The sequence below is a fragment of the Euprymna scolopes genome, chromosome 6, assembly GCF_053919585.1.
Source record: "Euprymna scolopes isolate OS-2025 chromosome 6, ASM5391958v1, whole genome shotgun sequence".
Taxonomy (NCBI): domain Eukaryota; kingdom Metazoa; phylum Mollusca; class Cephalopoda; order Sepiida; family Sepiolidae; genus Euprymna; species Euprymna scolopes.
Window position 1 is genome coordinate 58,828,284 of NC_136487.1, and position 24,099 is coordinate 58,852,382.

Sequence of the window (24,099 nt, forward strand, 5' to 3'; positions counted from 1 at the left end):
GTTATAAGCGAAGCAAAAAAAGAAAACAACGTTTAAATGAAGCGGTGGGGGGTAATCAAAACATCGAAAAAAAACACAAAAAAACTAACGTAAGGCAAACGAAAGATGAAAACAGAAAACGAACATGTTAAAAATGGCTTAAATAAGCCTGTTTCTATATTAAAATTTAAAAAATCGGTGGGTAACCGGTTGTTTCGGGGTGTGTGGTCGGGGGTGGATAAGCCAAGTAAAAAAAAAACAGAAAAACGAACGTTACGTGAAAAATGGCTTAAATAACACTGGTTCAATATTTAAATTTAAAAATTCGAAAAAAAAGACATATCATACCACAACGTTTGATAATGAATAACGCGCTAATCAACTGACCTAACGCGACGTACATGAAATTCCTTCAGTTTTTCAACTATTTAAAGTAAATCAGGTCATGACGTCATCTGGTGCATGCGTAGAACCGCTCGTCGTCACGAGAAGACCATTTTTGTTGACTCCCCCTGTCGAAAATTGTCTATTTCGGGGTGAAAAAATGTACGTTTTTGGCCAATTTTTCGATATTTTCCGAACGAAGGATGGGGCTTCAATATGATACCGAGTTTGTGAATTTTTGTCGTGTATGTCGAAAGTTTTTAGCAGACACACAAACATACACACATACATACATACATAAATACATACATACATTTTCGCTTTTATATATACAGACTAGGGGTACCCGTCGTTGCCCGGGTGTTTAGAGGTGTGTGTCCTAGGGCAGAGAGAGGTGTTAATCAAAACATAAGATTAAGTGAAGTAAATATTAAAAAAAATGTTAAAACTTTAAAAATCGAAAAATCACAAAAAACTAACGTAAGGCAAACGAACGATGTTAAATGTAAAAATCGGAAAACAAAAAGAAAACGCGAATGTGATGGAAAAATAAAACAGAAAAACGAACGTTAAAACTTCTGTAAAAAAATCTGAAAAATAAAAACAAAAAAACACTAGCTTAAATAAACCTGTTTCAATAATTAAATTTTAAAAATCGAAAAAAATACACCTCACACCACGATTCGAACCCAAAACATGTAGATGAGGCCGCGCTCTAAGCAACTGAGCTAAGACAGCCTCGATGAAATTGGATCGTTTTTTTTAATTTAAACTAAATCATGTTCCGATGTCATTTGCGCATGCGTAGAAGCGAACTTGTCATGAGAGGATGGTTTTTGCTAACCCCTCCCTGTAGAAAACTGATGATTTTAGGGTGAAGAATTTAATTTTTTTGGCAAATCTTTCGATATTCGTCAGGCGAAGGTTGGTACTTTAAAATGATACCAATCTTCTGAAAATACGTGACCAGTGTCAAACGTTTTTGCGAGACATACAAACACACATACATACAAACATACACACATTTTAGCTTATATATATATATATATATAGACTAGCGGGGCTATCCGGCGTTGCTCGGGGCCGTAGAAACAATGAGAAAATTGAATTTGGTTTTGTAATATATTTGTTATTCTTATGAGAGAGTAATTTTGTGTGTTTATGTATCATTTGTTATTTCGAACAAAAGAATATTTTACCTACATAAGACGGGTATTACACATATGAAATAATTGTATCTTACCTAGGGTAGGTCATTTATAGCATGTATATGAAAGGACGGGTAATATGCAACACATTTATCTCATCAAATCCCAAGCGATGCCAGCATTTTACTAATATATATTCTCGCCTATTTCATTCAATCCCGGGCAACGCTGGGTGTCTTGCTAGTATATATCTCAATCAATCTCATTAAATCCTGGGTGACGCAAGGTATTCTATTAGTATATATTTCAATAAATCTAATTCAATCCAAGGCAACGCCTAGTATTCTGCTAGTATATATTCGCATCTATCTCATTACATCCCAAGCGACCGTGTATTCTGCTTGCATACATTTGCATGTATCTCATTGAATCCAGGGTTACTCAGGTAATCTGTAAGTATATATGTGGACGTATCTCGTTAAATCCCATAATTTTTGGATTGTTACAAATTTCGACAACTTAACCCACATTATCGCTCACCTGTCTAAAATAATAACTTTGAGACATTGTCTTGGCTGGTTTTTCATTACAAACACATCATCCAAATAACTCGCATTTCATCATTTTTTTATAAATGTTGGATATCTTACTAATTTCAACAACCATGTCACATGATTTAACTTACATTATCGCCGCCACTCTTACTAAAATAAAAACCTTGATACATAGGCTATGGTATGTTACTAATTTTGACTATCACTTTGCATGAGTAAATCCACATTATCGCCCCCTTCTATCACTAAAATAATAACTTTTAGACATGGTATGGCTGGTTATTTCATTACAAACCTACCAAAGAAGTAACTCACATTATATCATTTTTCATAATTCTTGGATATGTTACTAATTTCGACATTTATTTTAATGAAGTAATCAAAATAATCGCGACCTCTTACTAAAATAATACCTTCCATACATTGTCTGGTCTGTCTACTTCATTACGAATACACCAATCAAATAACTCACATTTCACCATTTTTAATTATTTTTGGATATGTCGCTAATTTCAAACATCATTTTTTTCTGAGTTCAATCACATAACTCCTCTCCCCTCACTAAAATAATACCTTTGAGACATTTCTGAGCAGTTTATTTCATTACAAACACATCAATAAAATACCTCACATTTCAGTATTTTTTATAATTCTTGGATATGTTATGAATTTCGACAATCAAATTTAATGAGTGCGCACATCTAATCGCCCAATTCTTACTAAAATCATAAATTTGCCACATTGACTGGGCTGTTTATTTCATTATATACACAACAATCAAATAACTAAAACTTAATTTCTCATAATTCTTGGACATGTTACTAATTTCGACAATAATTTTTCATGAGTTAATCCACATTATCGCCACCTCCTATCACTAAAATAATAACTTTCAGAAATTGTATGGCTGTTTTTTTTTCATTACAAACACACCTATCAAGTTACTGACATTTGACCATTTTTCATGATTCTTGGATATGTTACTAATTTCGACAATTATTTTAATAAAGTAACCCAAATAATCACTCCCCTTTTTAACCGACACGATCCATTTCCTCTTACAAAAAATAAAAACTTTGATACATCTCCTAGCCTGTCTATTTTATTACGAACACACCAATCAAATAACTCACATTTAATAATTTTTCATAATTCTTGGATATATTACTAATTTCAACAATAATTGTTTATGATTTAACCCACATAATCGACCCCCTCTTACTAAAATACTAACTTTGAGACAATATCTGGTCTGTTTATTTCATTATAAACACACCAATCAAATAACTTACATTTAATAACTTTTCATAATTCTTGGATATGTTACTCATTTCGATAATCGTTTTTCATAATTTAACCACATAATATCCTTTTCTTTTACTAAAATAATTACTTTGTGACATTGTCTGGCGTGTTATTTCATTACAAATACACCAGAAAATAACTCGCATTTCATCATTTCTCATAATTCTTGGATATGTTACTAATTTGGACAATAATTTTTCATGATTTTACAACATAATCGCACCATCTTCCTATATGGGGTATTCTGTTAGCACAAATATCCACTTAGCTGATCCAGTCCCAGGTATTCTCCTAGGAAACATCCCATCTATTACATCTAATCCCAGACAACGTCGGATATTTTGCTAGTACATATATCCACCTTTCTTATACAATCCCCGGCAACGCTGGGTATTATGCTAGTACAAATATCCAGCTATGAAGCCATATCCAAGAGCTTTCATTGGCATAATATTACCTTGATTGCTTATTAATCTAATGGTATTCGACAATTAGGCTACATCCAAGGGAGGTTACTTGCATATTATAACGATTGCATATTAATCTAATGGTATTTGAAAATGAAACTACATCCAAGGGGTGCCACTTGCGTAATCTAATGGTAGTTGACAATGAAGTTACATAAAAGGGAGGTCACTCGCATGTTATAACAATGATTGTATATTAATCTAAATGAATTCGACAATGAAGCTACATCCAAGGGAGGTCACTCACATATTATAACAATGATTGTATATTAATTTAATGAAATTCGACAATGAAGCTACACCCAAAGGAGGTCACTCGCATATTATAACAATGATTGTATATTATTCTAAAGGTATTCGACAATGAAGCTACATCCAAGGGAGGTAACTTGCATATTATAACAATGATTGTATATTATTCTAATGGTATTCGACAACAAAGCTACATCCAAGGGAGGTCACTTGCATATTATAACAATGATTGTATATTATTCTAAAGGTATTCGACAATGAAGCTACATCCAAGGGAGGTAACTTGCATATTATAACAACGATTGTATATTATTCTAAAGGTATTCGACAATGAAGCTACATCCAAGGGAGGTAACTTGCATATTATAACAGTGATTGTATATAATTCTAATGGTATTCGACAACAAAGCTACATCCAAGGAGGTCACTTGCATATTATAACAATGATTGTATATTTTCGCTTTTATATATATAGATGATCATCTTTAGTAAACTATTACGTGTAATTATATTCATGCAGATATTCTACATGATTTATACTTGCGTAATATTTGCGTAAAAAGCTTATAGTAAACACAACACTCTTTCTCTATATATTTATGTATGCGTATATACATTTGTTTAAAAAAGTTTGCCTACCAAACCCCTCTGTCAGTTTATGGGCTATAGACATGAAACTATATATAGGGTATTCGAACCTATGCGAACCCATATTTGGGTTTTAGCCAGGGAAAATCAGTGTAAAATGAGAAAATAAAAAAAAATGGAATTTTCCCAGAAAAGTTCGAACGACGGCATTACGAATATGCATGCTCAACGTAAGAACTATTGGTTCATGTTTTAATTTTTAGCCTTACAGCAAACATGTCTTCATACTACAAGCATTAATGTCAAAGGAAAAAGTAAAGCGTAAGCTACACGTTCTAGTTTCGATATTCGATGGTGGCGCACGAGTTATTTTTTGTTTTTTACTTTTTAAATGATTACTATATATTGGGTTCAATATAACATAATAACATACGAAATCTATATTTATCAAAATATCATATTTAAGCTTATTTTACGGTCGGGCAATGCCGGGCGGTCTGCTAGTATATACACACATAAACTATTTTATATAAAAGAAATATGGATCGCAATTCTCCATTGGGTATTAACCGGAGTGTACCCTAAGTCTGATATGATTGAAATTTACATTAAAAAGATTGTATTGTATATTTTAAAATAAAATATTTTATATTAGTATAACCCCTCCAGTGCAGCTCAGCTCAGCTCAGCTCAGGTGCATAGGCCCGTGATTGAAATGCACCCATAGCCGATACATGTGACGTTACCCGTGGTTTCGTCTAGTGGTCGAATTCGTCTTCTGGTCGTCGTTGGTCTCCTTCCGGTTCTGCTTTCAAATCAGCTTCCAACCGTCACCTGGGATATCGGAAAAATATATTGCATTCACAACGGCGTTCCAATCAAAGAAAAGAAAGTCAACACTTAACTGGTTTTCTTAACACAGAATTGATTATCGTCTTTGACTTTACAATATAATAGTTACACACTGGCCTAGTCATGCAACTTAGGGGACTGGCAGTTTTGTTTCTTTTACCAAGTTCTCCGTTATTCATCTACCGTCAGTCCACGGGAAGGGATCAGCGAAAAAGACACCAATTAGCCAAGTGTTTTGTTTTTATCAAATCAGTAATTCCTCCGTCCACCTTTTTGGAGTTATTCTTTCTTTCTTTCCTTTCCTCTCCCTCTCTCTGTTTCCCTGATTTCTACTCCTTCCTTCGGCTTTTATCTATACCAATTTTTAACCCTCATTGCACTGAGGAGTTACTTATCATGTCATTAGGGGCCATTAGTCACTCCAGGTCGACCATGTCAATCAACAGGGTTTTAAAGACAACCTCTTCGTTGTTAACAGATTTTTAACAGTCATGATATATGAACAATTTCTCGTTTGTCTTTCTCTTAAAAACCCCACCCCGGCCCTGATGTGATAAGCGATAACTGTTTATTTCCATGAGATATTCGTCAAACATTTTCGGCTGGCGACCCTCTATTGCTTTTTCTGCCAACTCGAGAATCTCATTATCATATTTATTTATTTATTTATTTATTTCGCATCGAAATATTCACTATTTCTTCTCTCATAAACATCTGTTTTTCCTTGACCAAGTGTCAGTATGTCCCCCATGTCTCATCCTCTCCCATCCTCTATTTGAAAGCAAGATCATCTGATGTCGCCAGGGATCGCGTCATATTAGTAGTACCTACAATCGAGCTTTATATATTTTTTTTTTCAACTAGAGTGTGAGACATGCAATTGTTATTTATATATATATATATATATATATATATAATTTGAGGTTGCTATTTTTCAAATGTAGTGTAACGAGTGAAATATAACGAGGTTAATACAAGAGTGCTCAATACGGAAGTAGAGCAAGTTACATTTTCAATTTATCTTTACATAAGCAGAAATTTGTTGCTACGCTGTCATGAGCATGTTTCGGTCTTCTAGTTTTTAGTAATTAGGGACCTCTTCAGGCAACAATATTCAAAGGCGGAATTCTTAATTTCTTAAGAATTCGGTTTTTGAATATAAGCGTTGTTGCCTGAACAATATATATATATATATATATATATATATATATATATATATATATATATATATATAGTCTTTACACATCATTTGCTGAAAGCCATGTGATGGCGAATGAAATAATTTAAATTCATGTTTAATTGAATCAAGTGTTTAATAGCGAGTTCAAAAGTCATGCCGTGAAAAATGAATTCAAAATATGCCACATAGTTCATTTTCTTCATGAGAGAATTCTTTTGTTTCCTCTATAGCTTTTAAATTGTAGGCTTTTTCTGCTCTTATTATAACTTCTCCGATAAAGACGTTATTTTATAGGAATCAGAATATAGGTGAAAACAATGGCAAATCAGATGTTGTCCCTGCCATTGTTGACTGATGATGGAAACTATTAAAAAAATAATATATAATTATTAAATGAATGAAAATATATAAAAATTGTTGAAAACTGATTCTGGACAAATATTTATTGGCAAGTCTAACACAAATTTTCATTCAAATTCAATTAATTTTTTTTATTTCCATCATTTTTGTTGAATAAATTTGTTTTACTTTTCTATTAATTCGTTTTTATTGTTTATAGTGTTATTTTTAATCTGCAATTAAGCATGAAGAAAGGACATTTTTTAATGTATCACTTTTCCTCTGCATTGTTTCAATTCGTCCTGTTTTTTTTTCTTGCAATTAAGCTCAATGAACACTTGTTCATTTGGGCATGCAGTAAGTTATTCCGTAACTTTTGCTTCACAGCACATTTTCCGCCAAGGCATCATTATAGACGATAAGTAGAAGTATTGATTACAAGTAGATGATAATAAAAAAGTACGTAAACATTTTTATAGGTTGTTGCGTTCATGTGAGTTATCATGAGATTAGTTTTATCATTTTATACTTGCATACACGCAAATTGGACAGAGGAAGAAAAGTAAAATGAATCAAATTAAAGCGCTGAAGTGATACTGAAGTGAGGTAATAAAAAATACAGGAAAACCTGGGGAATATAATGATTTGCTTTATTTCAATTTATCGGGCTAGTGTTCTCATCGTGGTTATAATTTTCACAACGTTGCGATCTATATAATCTCCGTACTCGGGAATGTGCAAAGCATTTCAAACTACTTCACGAGGGTGGCATGATATCGATCCATCAACCATAACTGCATAGGGGCCTAACTAATTCGCAATTGCACTGCACAGTTGAAAAAGTGATATTCACCTGAAAATTGAAGGTTCTATTCTCACAGTAGGCGGCGGAAGCATACAATTGCGGATTACTTAGAACCACTATCCAGTCGTGGTTGACTGAACGAGAGCATGTTACCCATGTGAAGTAAATAAGTGGTTCCGTTCAAAATATCGTCCAAATTCTCGCGTTCGACAGAAACAATCTCGAGTTCGACAAGATACATCTGAAGAAGATCGTAGGTTACATTGACCGAAAAGTTGTGAAAATAAAACTCAAGATGAAAATGGCACTGCACAGAATCGAAATAATACGAATAATCAATCCTCATCTAAAAAATTTTGATCGAAATGAATTTGTTCAAGTAGAAAACAATCAAACCAAATATATAAATCTCATAAAAAGGAGAAATAAACAAAGATTTTTTTTCTATTTTTCATTTGTTTCTCTTTTTTATAAACAAACATTTTGTGTATGCATCCTTATAAACGGTAAGTAGATATATTACAAACTAGCAAGCCATCCGATGTTTTCCAAGTCTACAATACGCTTAAATAAGATATTTTAATTTATCTAGATATCGTCATCGTTAAGGAGCTAATTCTCTATTGAGTATGATATTGTACCCAATACATAATAGTAAATTTACAAGTTACAATATACGGCGTTATAAAAAGGTGCCATAAGCTAGAATCGAAAGCAAAACATTTATCATTCGAGCGGTATTCGCTACAATCAGAGCAAACGACATATACATATCAAAGCTTAAAAAAATATAGCTGATAAACTTAAATCTGCGCATGCGTAAAGATTATATATTAAGTCGAACCACGCCTACAAAGTTTTAATTTTTATATGTTGGCCCCTTAGCAGCGATTTTTATTGCTAAAACCCAATTCGATTTTTATTGTCCGATTATCATATATATCAAGTTTGAAGTCTGCAGACTAAAAATGGCATCAGTAGTTTGATTCCACATAAAGATAAATAACGTTTATAATATACTAGCAGCCGCTCGGTACTGACCGTTCGTAAATACGCTTAAATATATTTTGATTTGTGCAGATTTCGTATTTATTATTATAAAGCCAATTCTCTATTGATAATTATGTATACATAGTAGTGATTTCTAAACTAAAAACAATATCACTTAAGTGCCTTCAGCCAGAATAGAAATCAAAATATATAGTTTTCCAGCATTATTTGTTACCATCTGAGCGAACACCACATGCATATAAAATTTTAAAAATTAACTTAGTTTAACGCATAAATGTATATTTATGCATGCATAAGATAAACTCGTTTAAGGTGTTTACGCTTGCAAACTTTCGATTGTTAGTGACTAAAAAACAAATCGATTTTTTTTTCGATGGCCCAAATTTCTTATATATCAGGTTTCAAGTCTGTATGTCAAAAATTAGAAAAGTACTTGAATATATATATATATATATATGTGTGTGTGTGTGTGTGTGTGCATGTATATATGTATGTATATATATATGTATATGTATGTATATATATATATTCCGTCCGCCTGTTTACCACCTGACTACACCTTGGATGTCTTCAAGTCCAACATAAACAAATTTCTGATGAATCGCCTCCTTAATTAAGAAATTTTATCAAATCTCCAATACTAACGATTACTCGATACTATCTCATATGTCACTGTACACGCAATAACCCTTATCCCCGAGTGGCTTCCGTGCCTTGATAATTGAGGACTTCCATATAATATATATACATATAGATATTTAATCTTCATCTACTACATTCTTTATCTCTCTCTTTATATATATATATATATATATATATATATATATATAAAGAGAGAGAGAGAGAGATAAAGAATGTAGTAGATGAAGATTAAATATCAATTAAAATTTGTACTTGTAGCATTCATGAATTTTCTCATAAAATCGTTCTATAATCCCAGATACAAATAAGAAACAGTAAAGTAATTAAATGAATAAAAGCAAGCAATGTGCCTGACTTATACGGAAGTGTCGTAATAAAGAAACATGAAAAGTATAGGAAAAACAGATCATTTATGTGAACTGAAATCTCATATAGAAAAAGGTGATTAAAAAAAAAATGATGAATAGAAAAAGAAAGCAAGAAGAGCGTATTGCATTGTTTTACCAAAAAATGTCTTTCTCATTTTTCTTTCTGCCTTTCTTCCACAGCCGGTATCCTCATGTACTTACCCTTATAAACGAGAAGAGGAAATATTACAAAAATTTATGAAATAGATGATAATAAAATGTACATTTATTATAGTTGATGTATTACTAAATCGGTATATAATTATATAATCACATACAGAAACAGTAACGGTAAAGAAAGGAAATAAATAAAAGCAATAAATACGCTAACGTGATACGGAAGTGACGTAATGAAGAAACGTTGAGAAATTGGGGAAATTAATGAAAATAGTTTGAGCGAAAATTATCCATATAAACCTCAGCAAAGAAAAAAACGTTAATTTTTTTTTAAAAAACGTAGAAAAGAAATAAGGATTTCGATTATAAACAAATCTTTTCTTATCCTCCCTCTTTCTTTTTCAACCTTCCATGATACGTCAATGCAACTAACTGCCTTCGTTTCTTTAGATTATCGTTTTACCTTTCGAAACGGCCTAACCTCTTCTTACAAGGTCGTTCACTTCCTCTTTTATCCAAATCAATGCTTTCTTCCTTTCACACTTTTATCTCATTGATTTCAGAATGAGGCCAGAAAAAGAGCTAGTTTCTGTCTATATAAAAAAGGAAAGAAAAAAAGAAGAAATAGAAATATTACGTAGCAGAAAACGAACGGAGAATTTATATAGGGCTGAATAAAGCAGAGCCATTACTGATTGAAAGTTGGATAACCAACAGGGAAAAAAGTTTAAAAAATAGGAATAAAAAAGAAACAGAGAAAAAAAAAGAATGCTTGGCAAAGAAAGATAACTCATCTCGCTCGATAAAGAACGCCTTAATACAATAATAACACAACTGGCTCCATACAGATAACAGCCGAAGAAATATTAACTCCTTTAGCTATAGGCTTATTTTCGTTTTTCTATCCAAATCAGATTTAAGAAAGTGCTATTCCTTTCAAAGTTGTTAAATCTAATCCTATAATGTAATTCGCTTTTTAATGCGTTTTCCGCAGAATGGATGAAACAGAAGATGGTACGTTTTTCGTAGATTAGATTTGAAGACAAGTCATCTCGAAATTATACGCCCGTATCGATCTTTTTATATTATCTTATTTCATTTATTTTTGTACTTAACAAAAAACAAACACTTTTCAGCGTTGTCATGGACTCCTTATCTCGACGTTTCACTCACTACGCGACAATAAATAGTTCGCTTCTAGTTATAGATCATGAAGAAAGGAATGTGTCCATTGTTTAGATTCATCCATGGAAACCAAATGCTTAACGCTAACAATGCTATTTCAATCTGAAATATGAGAGACGGATAGATGTACATAAAGTGCTGATGGACTGAATATCTCATTTAAGTGGATGGACTATTTATTTATTTACTTTCTTTTTATTCGCACAGGTTTCACTCAGGCGGTTGTGTTTACAGCATATGAACACCTCTCGGTTTAGTTAATGCAAAATCCTGTAACATTTGAAAAAAATGTTTGTAGACTAAGATTTTTTATCTTTAAATATTTATTCATTACGTTGGATTTAGTTTCGTTTTGTGTTTTCTTTTACGGCATATCAGCCCCTTTTCGAGATACTTAATGCCGTAATTTTGGAATGGTTTCTTATTCTGCCATATTTGTATATCTTATTTTTGGTATTTAATTTGGTTGTTTTGTTTTGGTGAATGTCCACCTTCATCAGACTGCTTAGTGTCCAATCCAGTAATTTTGAAAAAAAAGTGTTTATACGTTAAGTTCTTTATATGCTTTACCAGTTATTTATTTTGTTTGGTTGCATTGTTTTGTAGAGGAAAATTGTTGCTTTTGTTTTTGACTTGGAGCAATTGCAGTTTTGGAAACAAATTCAGATAACATGCGACCCTGATAACAGAGGGTGGAGTTTGATGCAAAAACCTAGCAAAAAACTTTCAGATGCTGAAGTAATCACCTTATGTCATTTTATGATCGTTGGGATGGAAGATACGAATCATGTTCCAGACCTCATTTGTTACACGTAAATATTCGTTGGAGCCAAGCGTCTGCTCAGCTAGTGTAGACTTGCCGGACTGAGTAAACACTTCTTAAGCATTTTGTATGACATTTTGAAGTGGTTCCTGACAGTTCTAAGGGCAGCTTTAGTTTCAGAAGATCTACTTCCTTGAAAGCAATTGTAATAATGATGTCTGTGTGTGGTAGCAAATCCAGGGGTGTCCAACAGCTGACTATTTGGCTATTGCTGGAATTTTAAAAAGAGTATGTCACTGTCTATACCAAAAGTAAAACAATTTATTAGTTCGGATGCTATAAGTGAAGGTCGTTTTAAAATATGGAAATAAACGGTATTTCAGACATGAAAGTTCGTAAGTTGCACTTTTCAGCTACCAAATAGCGATACACTAGACGATGATAAAAGGTATCCAGGGTCACGTTTTGTTTTTATGCTTATTAAGAAAACTGAGTGAACGGAAAATTCGAACAAAGGCACAACGTAGGATGAGCACGGTTTAGGGCTTTTGTCAAAAACAGTAAGAGCGAGAAATCTTGCAAATTGTGCATCAGCATCCGGAACACAAGTATTTTGCTTAACGATTTCAGTAAGACTATGAACTAAAGGGAAACTATGATAAAATGTCTCCTTATCAGCTGGCTTGTTTAAACCATTGAACGTTTGGGACATTGAAATCTCTACAAGCATGAATGTTGGCATATGGATGAGCATAAAGAATCTGGTCAATTTTTTTCTGCAATAGTCTAACATCGTTTTAGGGACGATATAGAGTAAATATGAAAGCGGTGTTTACAGAAAGTGCTACTCAGAAGCAATTTAAGAAATCTGGGAATGCGCTTGTTGCAGGGAAAACTATCCATAGTATAGTCACATATTTCATGGCAATAGCGGCATTGATAGTCAGATGTAGATTTAAAGTTTGAATAACTTTTAATCGAGAAATCGTCCAGAGAAACTGTTGGGCCAATACAAGTTTCACACAAATACAACAGGCTAGGTTTGATATCTTGTAATTGGATTTCATCGTCCATAAAGTATAGACCCATAATGTCAGAGAAGGAAACCTGATAATACAGTTTTACATTAGAATGTGGAGTTTTTAATTTAATTTTCTCTAATTGTTTATCTGATAATAGGTGTCAAGGTTTTGTGAGAAACATCAACACAGTTGTCGAGATCAGGGCATGATAGGAAAAAGAGAAAGAGAGGTGGTAAGTATATCTATATCTACGTTGATTAATGACGAGGGAAAAGTCATAGCAGTTGCAATCTTGTTATTAAACATTTGGTGTCTGTTTGAAATGGAAACTTTATTAAGTTACGGGGGAAGCAATAACTAAGCGCCGGTCATTATCTTAATTATTACCTATATTATTAATAGTATTTGGTATATGTCTGTTTACCGTAATAATTATTTTCATCAACATGCTAGAGTAATTCAGTTAATACTATAGATGCAGTATGTGTTGGTTTGAAACTATACTATTATGATATTAATATACAATTGCAACTATATTCCTAAATGAGATTTCTTATGTATCTGCTTGGAAACGAACTTGTACAATGTCTTGTTGAGGCACTGCTGTATTTCTATTACTAATTGAGATTTGGCATCTGCTTGTTCCAATGAGTCAAGATAGATGGATTAAAAATATGTAGGTAAATAAATCGACATTTAATTTTTTCAATAAAATAGTTTTATGAGATATAAACCCGTTTATCTTGATTCACTGCTGAACAACAGTACTTATTATAAACAATTAATTGGGTATATTTTAAATAAATACGGAAGGGCGTTCTTGTAAAATAATGCGATGGTAGACTTAAATATATGCTAACAGACGAAATAAAACAACCACTTAAATTGTAATTATGGAAAATGTTCAATACAGAAGATATTCAAAAAATAAATATTGGGACATATCTTTTTGTTATTAGGTATAGATTTTAAGGTCTTTGAATGAAATCAATCGACGGATAATGTAAAATTGGATGGAACGTTGTTAAGGTCAACCATTACACGAACAAGCGATAACGAAAGAAAAAGAAAAAAAAAGAACAGTGTAGGCGTTTGAAAAACGAACGTATTTGAGCAGATCACACATAGCGTAAGCACGTAAACACACGTGCGGGCCTACATACAAGTATAGCCAACGTTTTGAATGTTCACTGGTTCTACCAGATCAGCCTGTTTGAAGATATTGGCTTCCTTAGACGAAATGCACCTAACATTGATGATTTTTGTTTTTCTACTTCTTTTTGAAAAACTTAATTGTGTTATGCAAAACCAAAACCACAAACAACAACTCCCCCCCCTTTTTCTTCTCCCCATTCCCCCCTTCTCTATCTATCTCCCCCACTTCCTGACTGGTTTACTAATTGAAACATACCAAACATTGATAATGTTACCCTTTTCCCTTTCCCATTGCAAAACTCATTCATGTTCTGCAGTGCATGGAACAAAAACGATAACGTCTACTATAAAACAACGTAACCAAACACTACACTGAAGATACAAAGAGATTGAGGGATAAAAATTTTATAAAAAATAACTGAATGCAACATGTATACTGTTTCCAAAATAAATCGATTCGGCATTAAATAACCAGAAAAGGGTTGATATGCCGTAAAACAAAACAACCAAACTAAACCTGAATAAGTTCAATTAGTGAAATAACGACGAGTTGACAATCGGATATTCTTATAGTGTTTCAGAATCATGACAAAAAAATTAAAAAAAATATAACTACGTACATTGTTTGTCTCTTGATCGTTAATAAAACAAGACAAACTCAGGCATTTCCTTGTAGGAGTCCTTCACACGATTGTAATTAACAAAAGTTTGTAATGCCTGTGAATGCGTACCTCTAGAACTGAACCTAAATATATATCATCATGGTAGCTACTGATATATTGCATTAAATACAGAGGCCAACCTGGGTTAGTGTGTCAGTCCTGGGCACAGTTTAAGTGTTATTGACCATAGAAATATACAATTTTAGACATAAGTACGGAAGACCGATCACGAGAAAGAGAGAGGAAGAGTAAGAAAATGCTTTGACGTATCTTAAACAGAAGTCTACCCTTGTAGTTCGTTGACAGTAGGTCGAGTTGTTCGCTGACTGGCTTTTGAGGCGGCCAGTTGGCTAGAAGCCGATGCAAACAGATGTCCCGGTTGGCGATTAAATTTGGTCTCTTTCTGCGCCGAAACGAAAATCATTCCCTTTCCAATGAAAATGATGCCAATAACATCACCCACTCAACACCACACGAAAAGTATCAGAGCAATAAAGAAATAAAAAGCCGCTGCTTTTCCATTTTCGTCTCTGTTGTGTTTAGTTGTGACTTATTGATGTAGTCACTTACCATGCCAATGTTAACTGGTAAATAAAGACTTGCACGAGTGTATACATATAGAAGGTTCGAATCACCTTCTTGACGCCATCCTCAAGTATCTTCGGTCTTAAAGGGTTTGTCTCGACAACCTGGCATGAGGATACTTCAATTTACAATTTAACCCTGGTGGAACATCAAAATAACAGTATTCGAAGTCTAAATAGGATCTCCTCGATAAGGTCATACCGTGGCTCATACCAAGAACGATGAACCTTCTCCTAGAGATGCTATCTCAGGTAACAACACTTAGCCTGATACTCCACAAAAACAGATGAATTCTTGTACTGCATTCCACCAAAATTCAGAAAAGAACACAGAAATGATTAACTATACCAGGGGTCGGCAACCTACGGCACGCGTGCCACAGGTGGCACGCCAAGCAATTCTAATGGCACGCCGAGCCTCCAAATCTTTTAAACTTCATACAGCCAAAAGGAAACAGTTCTCCTTGGAATTATGAGGATATCTGCGATCTCTTGCGTACTCTTGCCACCTAAGTGCATGCCCACAACAAGAAAACGCGTTTTATTTTTGTCCGTGCGAACCGTAGGCGTTAGATGCTCCATGCTCGTTCAAAGTATGTTCTGTCAGATACTATAATTTTGAAATGCGTTTTGAATTGAGTCTGGTGACTCAGTCTCACCGACCCAGATGAAATACAACGTAGCGTGAGAGAGTTGCAAATGTAAAATTTAGTCAAAAATCATAATAAAAAAATCTAATAAATATATAAAAAGTAACTTATCAGACGAAAATAAACGACCATTAAGTAAATGAATGATTCCTCTACAAAAATCAACAATAAAAATAATCAAGAATTCATAAATTTGGAAATTAAAGCAATATTTTCAGAGATAGGTTGATAAAATCCGCCCAAAATTTCAACGAATCGCCGGAAGTTTTGTTTACATCAGCAGCAGCGCTGACATTTGAAATCTACGGATGCCTTGAAGTGTATATAAAATTTAACTTGAAATTATAAAAAGTGTATATGTAAACCAAAAAATCTTTTGACTATGATTATCTTAATTAAAATAAAACACTTACCAGTGATAATAACAACACGTGTAACATGGAGTTTATTTGTTTTTGTTTAAATTTATTTTAATATTTATACAAATAAAAAAACAATGCCGGAAAAAAAGTTAAGAAAAGTATATAAATTTTTATTTGTAATTATAAAACTTTTGTTTTTAGCTTTTTATTATTATTTAAGTTTTGTAATGAAACTAAGTATATGCTACCATATTCAAAATATGATAAACCTTATTAGGAAACAAATTATTTTTTGGTAGTCATTTTTTTTTCAATATCTGTCTGGCTGTCTGTCTGTCGTTCGTTTAGCAGAAAGAGAGAGAAAGAGTGAGAAATGATTATAATGTTCTGGAACAATATGTAAAACCCCTCCTTTTTTCACACTAAATGACACTATTTACCATCCCTTGTGAAGAGACGATGACTGGCAATGGGTCATTTTGGGGTTAAAGCTTACCAAAACAAAACAAACTTCCATTTTTGTTATCTCCCTATACTGTAACTCTCTAACTTACCACTTACCCTTTCTTTCACTAAGCTTGTCATAAATCTGTCATCAGCTCTAAGAGAGATTAAAAACACGTGGACTCTATTTGAAAAAAGGAGAATGTTTGTTGTGAGTACTTTAAGCTTTAAATAATGATTATAAATAGAAGGGATAACTTTCAGTTTATATTTTTTTTTTGTTTTTAAATATTTTTACATGTTTTTTTTTTTTCGTAACATTTACTAAGTGTTCCGATACAGATAAAATAGCTATTTTAGCAGATCTTCGAAAGAGCAAATTTAATTTTAAGGGAAAGACTAAAGAAACTTTAATTTTTTTAGCATGATAAAAATAAAAAAATTACACAGCTCATAAATCTTTTTTAAAAAATAAAAGAATGTACATATTTTAAACTTTAGCGTTTATTTTCAAAATGAAGGGATAAAGGTTTAAAAAAAAACAACACATTATTTTATTCATTTTTTTATGATCTTTAAATAAAGATATAAATTAGAGTGTTCCGAGACGAATTTTTAATAGAAATTCATACTTTCATACTTTTAGACAGAGGGGGGGGGTAAAAATAAATAAAAGAAGTATGAAAATGAATTTTTCAGAAAATAATTTTATTTCCATTCGAAAGAGCGTAGAATTTTACATAAAATCTGAAAAAATGAAAAGGATTTGATGAATAGAAAAAAAATTATCGATTTTTAAAATCATAGAAAATTTTCAAGAATTTACAAATTTACAAATTGAAATTGAAACTATTACGTGAAAACGCTCACGCGCAGTAAGGAAGCTTTGACTTTTTTGTGATATTTTTTACGATAAAATTAATTATATGAGATTTTATTTTAAAAAGTTTTACTTTTCTTTAAGAAAAATCTTTCCTAAACACAATGAGCTAAAAAAATTTTGAAAATTATTAGTTTTAAACATTTTATTTGCTGTTTGAAATTGAGGGGTGTTAAATTTAGGAAGGGTGCTAGAGTTACAGAATTGTTCAGTGGTCAGAATATGAATACAAGATAAGGTATAATTGCCTTTCAAATTCTTGAAATTGTACTTTTAATTTTCAAGCTCGTAACTGGGATTAGAAGAGATGAGCAATTTCGATCATCTTCATACTAAACAAAATGGTATGATTGGAGGAATACGTGGATGAAATATTTTTTTTAAATTGTGAATGCCACGCACGAATAGGATCCTAGCTCGAGCTAATCAAAACCTTTAGACTTTTTCTGGGACACCCTGTACATAATTTTTCTCCACAATTTTTATTAAAATGTATCCTGGTTCTCCCACAGCAAAGGCAAGAATAATTTGTTTGGTATTTTATATATATCATAATTGATGTTTACGTAATTAGGCCTATTTATATTTTCAGAATACCCCTGCTGTTAGATATGACTGAAAAGAAAAGAAAACTTGATCATCGCCCATTTCAAGACAATTGGACAATAGAATATGGATTTGTGGAACAAAAGGATCGTGCTGTTTGTGCTTTCTGTTGCGAAAGTGTTGTGTGTCGCACATCTAGTGTACAAAGGCACTTTCAAACCAAACATCAATCTAAGTTTAAAACTTCAGAAGAAAAAGGTGAAGCCATCAAAAAAGCTATTTCTGGTTTCAAAAAACAAACTGTTATTTTGAGCCAAGCTGTTGGAATGAAGAGTAAAGCTACTGAATGTAGTTACAAAATAGCCCAGTGTGTGGCTTTAAATGGTAAACCTTTTACAGATGGTGAATACATCAAAGAAGCTTTTTTGAGTGGTGCTGAAGTTTTGTTTCGTGATTTAAAAAATAAGGACATTATACTCTCTCGAATTAGAGAAATACCAGTCTCTGCAAGATCAGTTGAGAGGCGCATATCTGACTTGGCTGAAAATGTGACAACTAAGCAAACAACTGGATTAAAGCAATCCCTTGTATTTAGTGTCGCTCTTGATGAAAGCACCGATGTAAACGATGCGTCTCGCCTAGCAGTGGTTGCAAGATATCTCGAGAATAATCACATTTATGAGGAGTTGTGTTGTTTATTACCCCTTCATGATACAACCAAAGCAGAAGATATTTTGTGTGCATTTACTGGTTATTTTTCTAAACAAGACATTAACTTGAACAAATTATTCTGCGTAACAACCGATGGTGCTGCTGCAATGGTTGGCAAGAAGAAAGGATTTGTAAAACTTCTGGAAAATCATGTTGGACGCAAACTGTTAAGTTTTCATTGTATTATACATCAGGAGGGCTTATGTGCAAAGACCTCGTCTTTGGGTTTGGTCTCTGTGATGAAAACTGTTGTTGAGATAATCAACTTTCTTATTTCTCGCTCTTCATTGGTTCACAGGCAATTCAAATCGCTTCTACAAGAAGTTGAGTGTGAATATGGAGATCTTCTGTTATACAACAATGTTCGCTGGCTTAGTCGAGGCAAAGTTTTAGCTAGATTTGTTTGTTGTCTTGAGGCTATTAAGATGTTTCTTGATGAAAAACAGAAACGATTCCCTCAGCTGAATGATGAAAGCTGGTTGTTGAAGTTGATGTTTATGACCGACATAAACACACATTTGAATGAGCTTAATTTGAAATTACAAGGACAGGGACAAACAGTCCTTGATCTTTTCAGCTATTGGAAAGCGTTTACAATGAAACTTGACATTTTTACCCGTGACATCAACATCAAAGCATTTAAGTACTTTCCAAATGTGAAAAATCATGCAAATCAATTCGAAGTGAACACAGATGAGCTTCAGGAGTACGTGAAAGCACTCAAAGCAGAATTCGAAAAACGAAGCCAGGACTTCTACATTCATGGATCCTTATTTTCATATCTGATTAAGCCCGACATGCTTGATTTGACAAATGCCCAACTGGAACTTTTTAGCTGGATGGACATTGATGATTTTGAAATGCAACAGATTGAATTTAGGTCTTCAGAAATATGGACATTAAAATTTGCTGAACTAAGAAAGTCTCTGGAAGATGAAAATTTTGAAAAGTCTGGTGCTATTCTGAACTGTTGGATCTCCCTCCCAAGCTCATTCATCTGTTTGAAGAAAATTGCTTTTGCTCTTCTCTCAGCTTTTGGTTCAACTTATTCTTGTGAGCAAATTTTCTCTCACATGAAAGCAGTGTTGTCTCCACGTCGAAGTCGTCTAACACCTGAACATTCAGAAAACTGTGTTAAGCTCAAAGTTACAAAGTATGTTCCCGACATTGAGGAATTGGCAAAGACCATGCAAGGACAAGGGTCCCATTAATAATAAAAACTTTTCAGAAACAGTTTTTTCACATTATTTATAAACTTTGACATTATTATATATTTTATGAAATAAATATAGAGAACAGGTATATTGACCTTGATCGTTATAAATAATAAATGTTGGCACGCTGAATAATTTGAAACCCTAAGTCGGCACACGCTAAACAAAAGGTTGCCGACCCCTGAACTATACCATTATAAATTACTACCAGTAAGACCCGGCGTTGCCCAGTATTGATGAGGATAAGAAATGTTTTACTGTTCCATGCTTTTCTCGCCAACAAAATCGGTGAAATCGATCATTTTTCAATCAAATTGATTAATCACCTGCTTCGTCGGCGACCGACCGGGGTGTACCAGGAGGAAGCTTCACACGCCACCCCGTAGTGACTTAGTTCACAATACGCTGTAGACTATATTGCACTGTAAAGAATCTACGGTTGATTTTATAAAATCATTTTTGTATAATGACTTGAATTAAATTTTTTAAATACAAAACGTAAGTACCATGGCCCAATTCTGCTGTAAACATACATTCATTTTGTCTTATCAAAGGAACAATAATTCATCTTATGAAAATATTTTTCATAATTACTTGATTTAAAATTAAACATACAAAAGTAAAACTTCATGGTTCAGATGTGCTCTAAAAGTAAATATTCATTTTGAACGCGCCCCGGTCTTATAAAAGATTCTACAGATGATTTTCTCTCTCGGACTTTTCTGCTTATGCTCTAGTGTCAGAAATCGGTAATCGAATAAATCCGATTAAAGAAAGAAAGTTCGATTTTGAATAAGTTTACATTTCATACAGATTAGCATCACAGTTGCATTCAAGAAGTTTTAACGCCACACAAGGAGAAAGGCCCATCATATAAAATAAGCAGTATTTACTTTGATAAGACGGATGAGAGTTTCCAATGAATGTTTCTGTTTGAAGTAAAACTGGACCATGATATTTGACGTCTGCATTATTAATTTTAATTCAGGCTATTCTATAAAATACGTTTATAGAATCAATAATAGGTTCTATATAGTGCAGTGTAGACTACAATGCATTTCCATTCCATTGCATTTAATCATCTGAAGAAAGCCAGCGTATAAATTGGCCGAAACCTGGTGAAACAACAAATGTTAACCGTTTGTTATGACCGAGTGGTCCTAGACGTTGTATCAAAGTTTACAGTTACCCAAAGGTGCTGAGTTCAATCCTGAACGAAGGCAGTGAAAACGTAACATTCAAAACAGAGAATCAGCAACTATGTCCCAAAGCCTAGCTGGAGTCCGAACACGGTACCCCCGTAATAATAATAAAGGGTTGGATCGAGACTCCTGACAAACGGTTACCCAGTTCGATACAAAACACCTGACGAAGGCCGGAGGGCAAAACGGCCGAAACGTTGTGACAATAACAACCAAGATGAGGAAGCCAGTCCGACAATCTCAATCAATGAAAACACCTCATCTCAAAAATACAGACAATTACAACAACTGTTAAGATGATAATAACAGTCTGCAAAAGAATGAACACATACACACACACGCGCGCGCACACACACATATATATATATGCGTTTGTGTGTATGTGTATGTGTGTGTGTGTGTATTACTATAATAGTTTACACACGGACACATTAATAAATTATCGTAGCATCAATAAAAAGGTTTCACGGAACGATATAATGGGCAAATGATTGGATGGGGATAGATAGGGAAATGGATGACTAATCGGGAAAAATATAATACAAGAATCTATTCCTTTAAATTAGTTAAATATTCGGGGAGGTTGAAACTCCCCTGGGACCTGAGAACGACCGGATAAATATACTAAAATTGTTTAAATTAATCCCGGAGGACAGCGGATATCAAAAAGAGTTGAATTAGAAGATATATATATATATATATTTTGTTTTATTGTCAAAGTTAGATATATATATTTTATTGTTTGAAAGGCCAGACTATATTTTGTTGTTTAAAAATCCAATAACAGGAAACGTCCGAATAACGAGATTGTACTTGTTGGCCTGGAGAACACCTTCAGATTATGGCTTCTGAATGACAGGGATTAATCCCGGAGGTCATGAGAACGGATGTGGGTTTTGGTCCCAGATTTCAAAACTTAAGACTATGGCTGAACTGCACACACGCAATTTAGGTCTGGAAAGCCCCATATACGTATCTTAATCTGATTGGCTGAGTGGACTATCAACTCCCCGACCCGACCCTGAATATATAAAGCCAATGCTGCTCTAAATTAGACAGATCGGAGACAGATTGGAGAGAGATTTGCATGGAATCTCGAGATAATAATATCGCTTCCAAAGGCCTGACCACCCACTCCTCTCCATTCCGCCTGAGTGCCATATACGAAGAAGAGAGATTGTGAATTTAAAAACGTGCTAAGAACTGAATTTAAAAATGTGCTAAGAACTGAACGTGTACATATCTGTAAAAAGATTTTAATTTCGTGAAATTAATTTTTAATATAATTTTTATTTGTTTGTCTCCTCTTTCTGGTGAATGCAGCTTTGACTTTCCGCTTCCAGAGAATGTTACACCGAGGCGTTCAGGATTTAATGTGATAGTCTCTCGGAGAATTAGACATAACGAGCCAACGTTTCTAAGAAGACCGAAAGTCAGTTGCTTGACACCACCATGAGAGGCGCGTCACATTTATGACTGCAAAAAGTTATGTTTTCCACATGTTATACCGAACACTTCAGTCTTGTTTAATAAAAAAATCTTCTGAAAATATAAACGCATATCTGAAGCGTTACATTTGGCAGGAATACTTATAAAAGGTTGAACATTTAAAAATAAATAAGTTTGACCATGCATTAATCATTCTAATACCCAATCTATAAAACCCTTTATTCTTCCGAGTAGGTGTCTATGTATTGTTTAAATTTTTTATGTATTTTTCTCAGTAATGTTTTACTGAGAGAACATTTTTACAAGTATGACAATGATATTAGGTTTGATAATGAGCCCACTGATGCTCAGTCAACAGATCTAAAAGCGAAACAATAACGAAATATCGAGGTATTACATACATTATGAAAAAAATCGCAACTTTACAAAGACATCTACCATCCCAGCAATTATTAGAGCAATCGAGCTCATGAAAAAAATTATAACTTACTTAGCAAATGTACCCGGTGAACTAAGTACAAGAGATATACTTGCAAATTCACTTAAAGGGACGCTTAGAAGCTTAAAATGTTCTTTCGTTTAGGAAAGTATTAGATAACGGGTGAATGCCTAGCATCCTGTAGCGTGCCAAATTCCTAGCCTGAACGAAATTATACGAAAAAATTAAAAGAAAAACACGGTTAGTATTGTAATTATTTTGTTTAGCATTTTCTAAATTTTGCCGTAGACATAAAACCAAAATATTTTACGAAAAATCATGTAATAAACTTTTAGATTTGCTTCTAAAAATAATATATTTATTTATAAAAGTTCGGACGAAGGAAACACGTGAAAATATTTGTTTTCGATATATATTTATGAAACCCTTTAAAACAAAAAGCTTGTATCGTTATCACCCGTTAATGTATACATCATGTACTCCTTTCTTACTACGAGTTATTTGTCGATCCGAATGGTACACAGAGAGTTTACTAGAGTTACGAAAAAACTATTTTGTTGCATTGTTCAAATAAGGCAGAATTATATTGTTTTTTTATTTCATTATTAATTATTATTACAGATTATTTGGTTTAATAATACGAATCTGTTTTATTAATTAAACATCACTAATTTAGTTAAAACAGTTAAATATTACGAAATTATTCTAGCTGTCTTATTACTATCCTTAGACTGTTCAAATGACACATTTAATCTAGTGATATATATATATATATATATATATATATATATATGAAATTTT

At 33.1% G+C, this 24,099-nt stretch overlaps 1 protein-coding gene across 1 annotated transcript; it reads left to right on the plus strand.

Annotated features, from left to right (window-relative positions):
- Positions 1 to 16,186: 16,186 nt before the first annotated feature.
- LOC145278179 (general transcription factor II-I repeat domain-containing protein 2-like) lies at positions 16,187 to 20,205 on the plus strand. Its single transcript, XM_080130461.1, has 2 exons — positions 16,187 to 17,068; positions 18,330 to 20,205. Exon 2 carries the CDS (start codon positions 18,349 to 18,351, stop codon positions 20,203 to 20,205), a length of 1,857 nt encoding a protein of 618 aa, XP_079986587.1. The 5' UTR covers positions 16,187 to 17,068; positions 18,330 to 18,348.
- Positions 20,206 to 24,099: the final 3,894 nt, after the last annotated feature.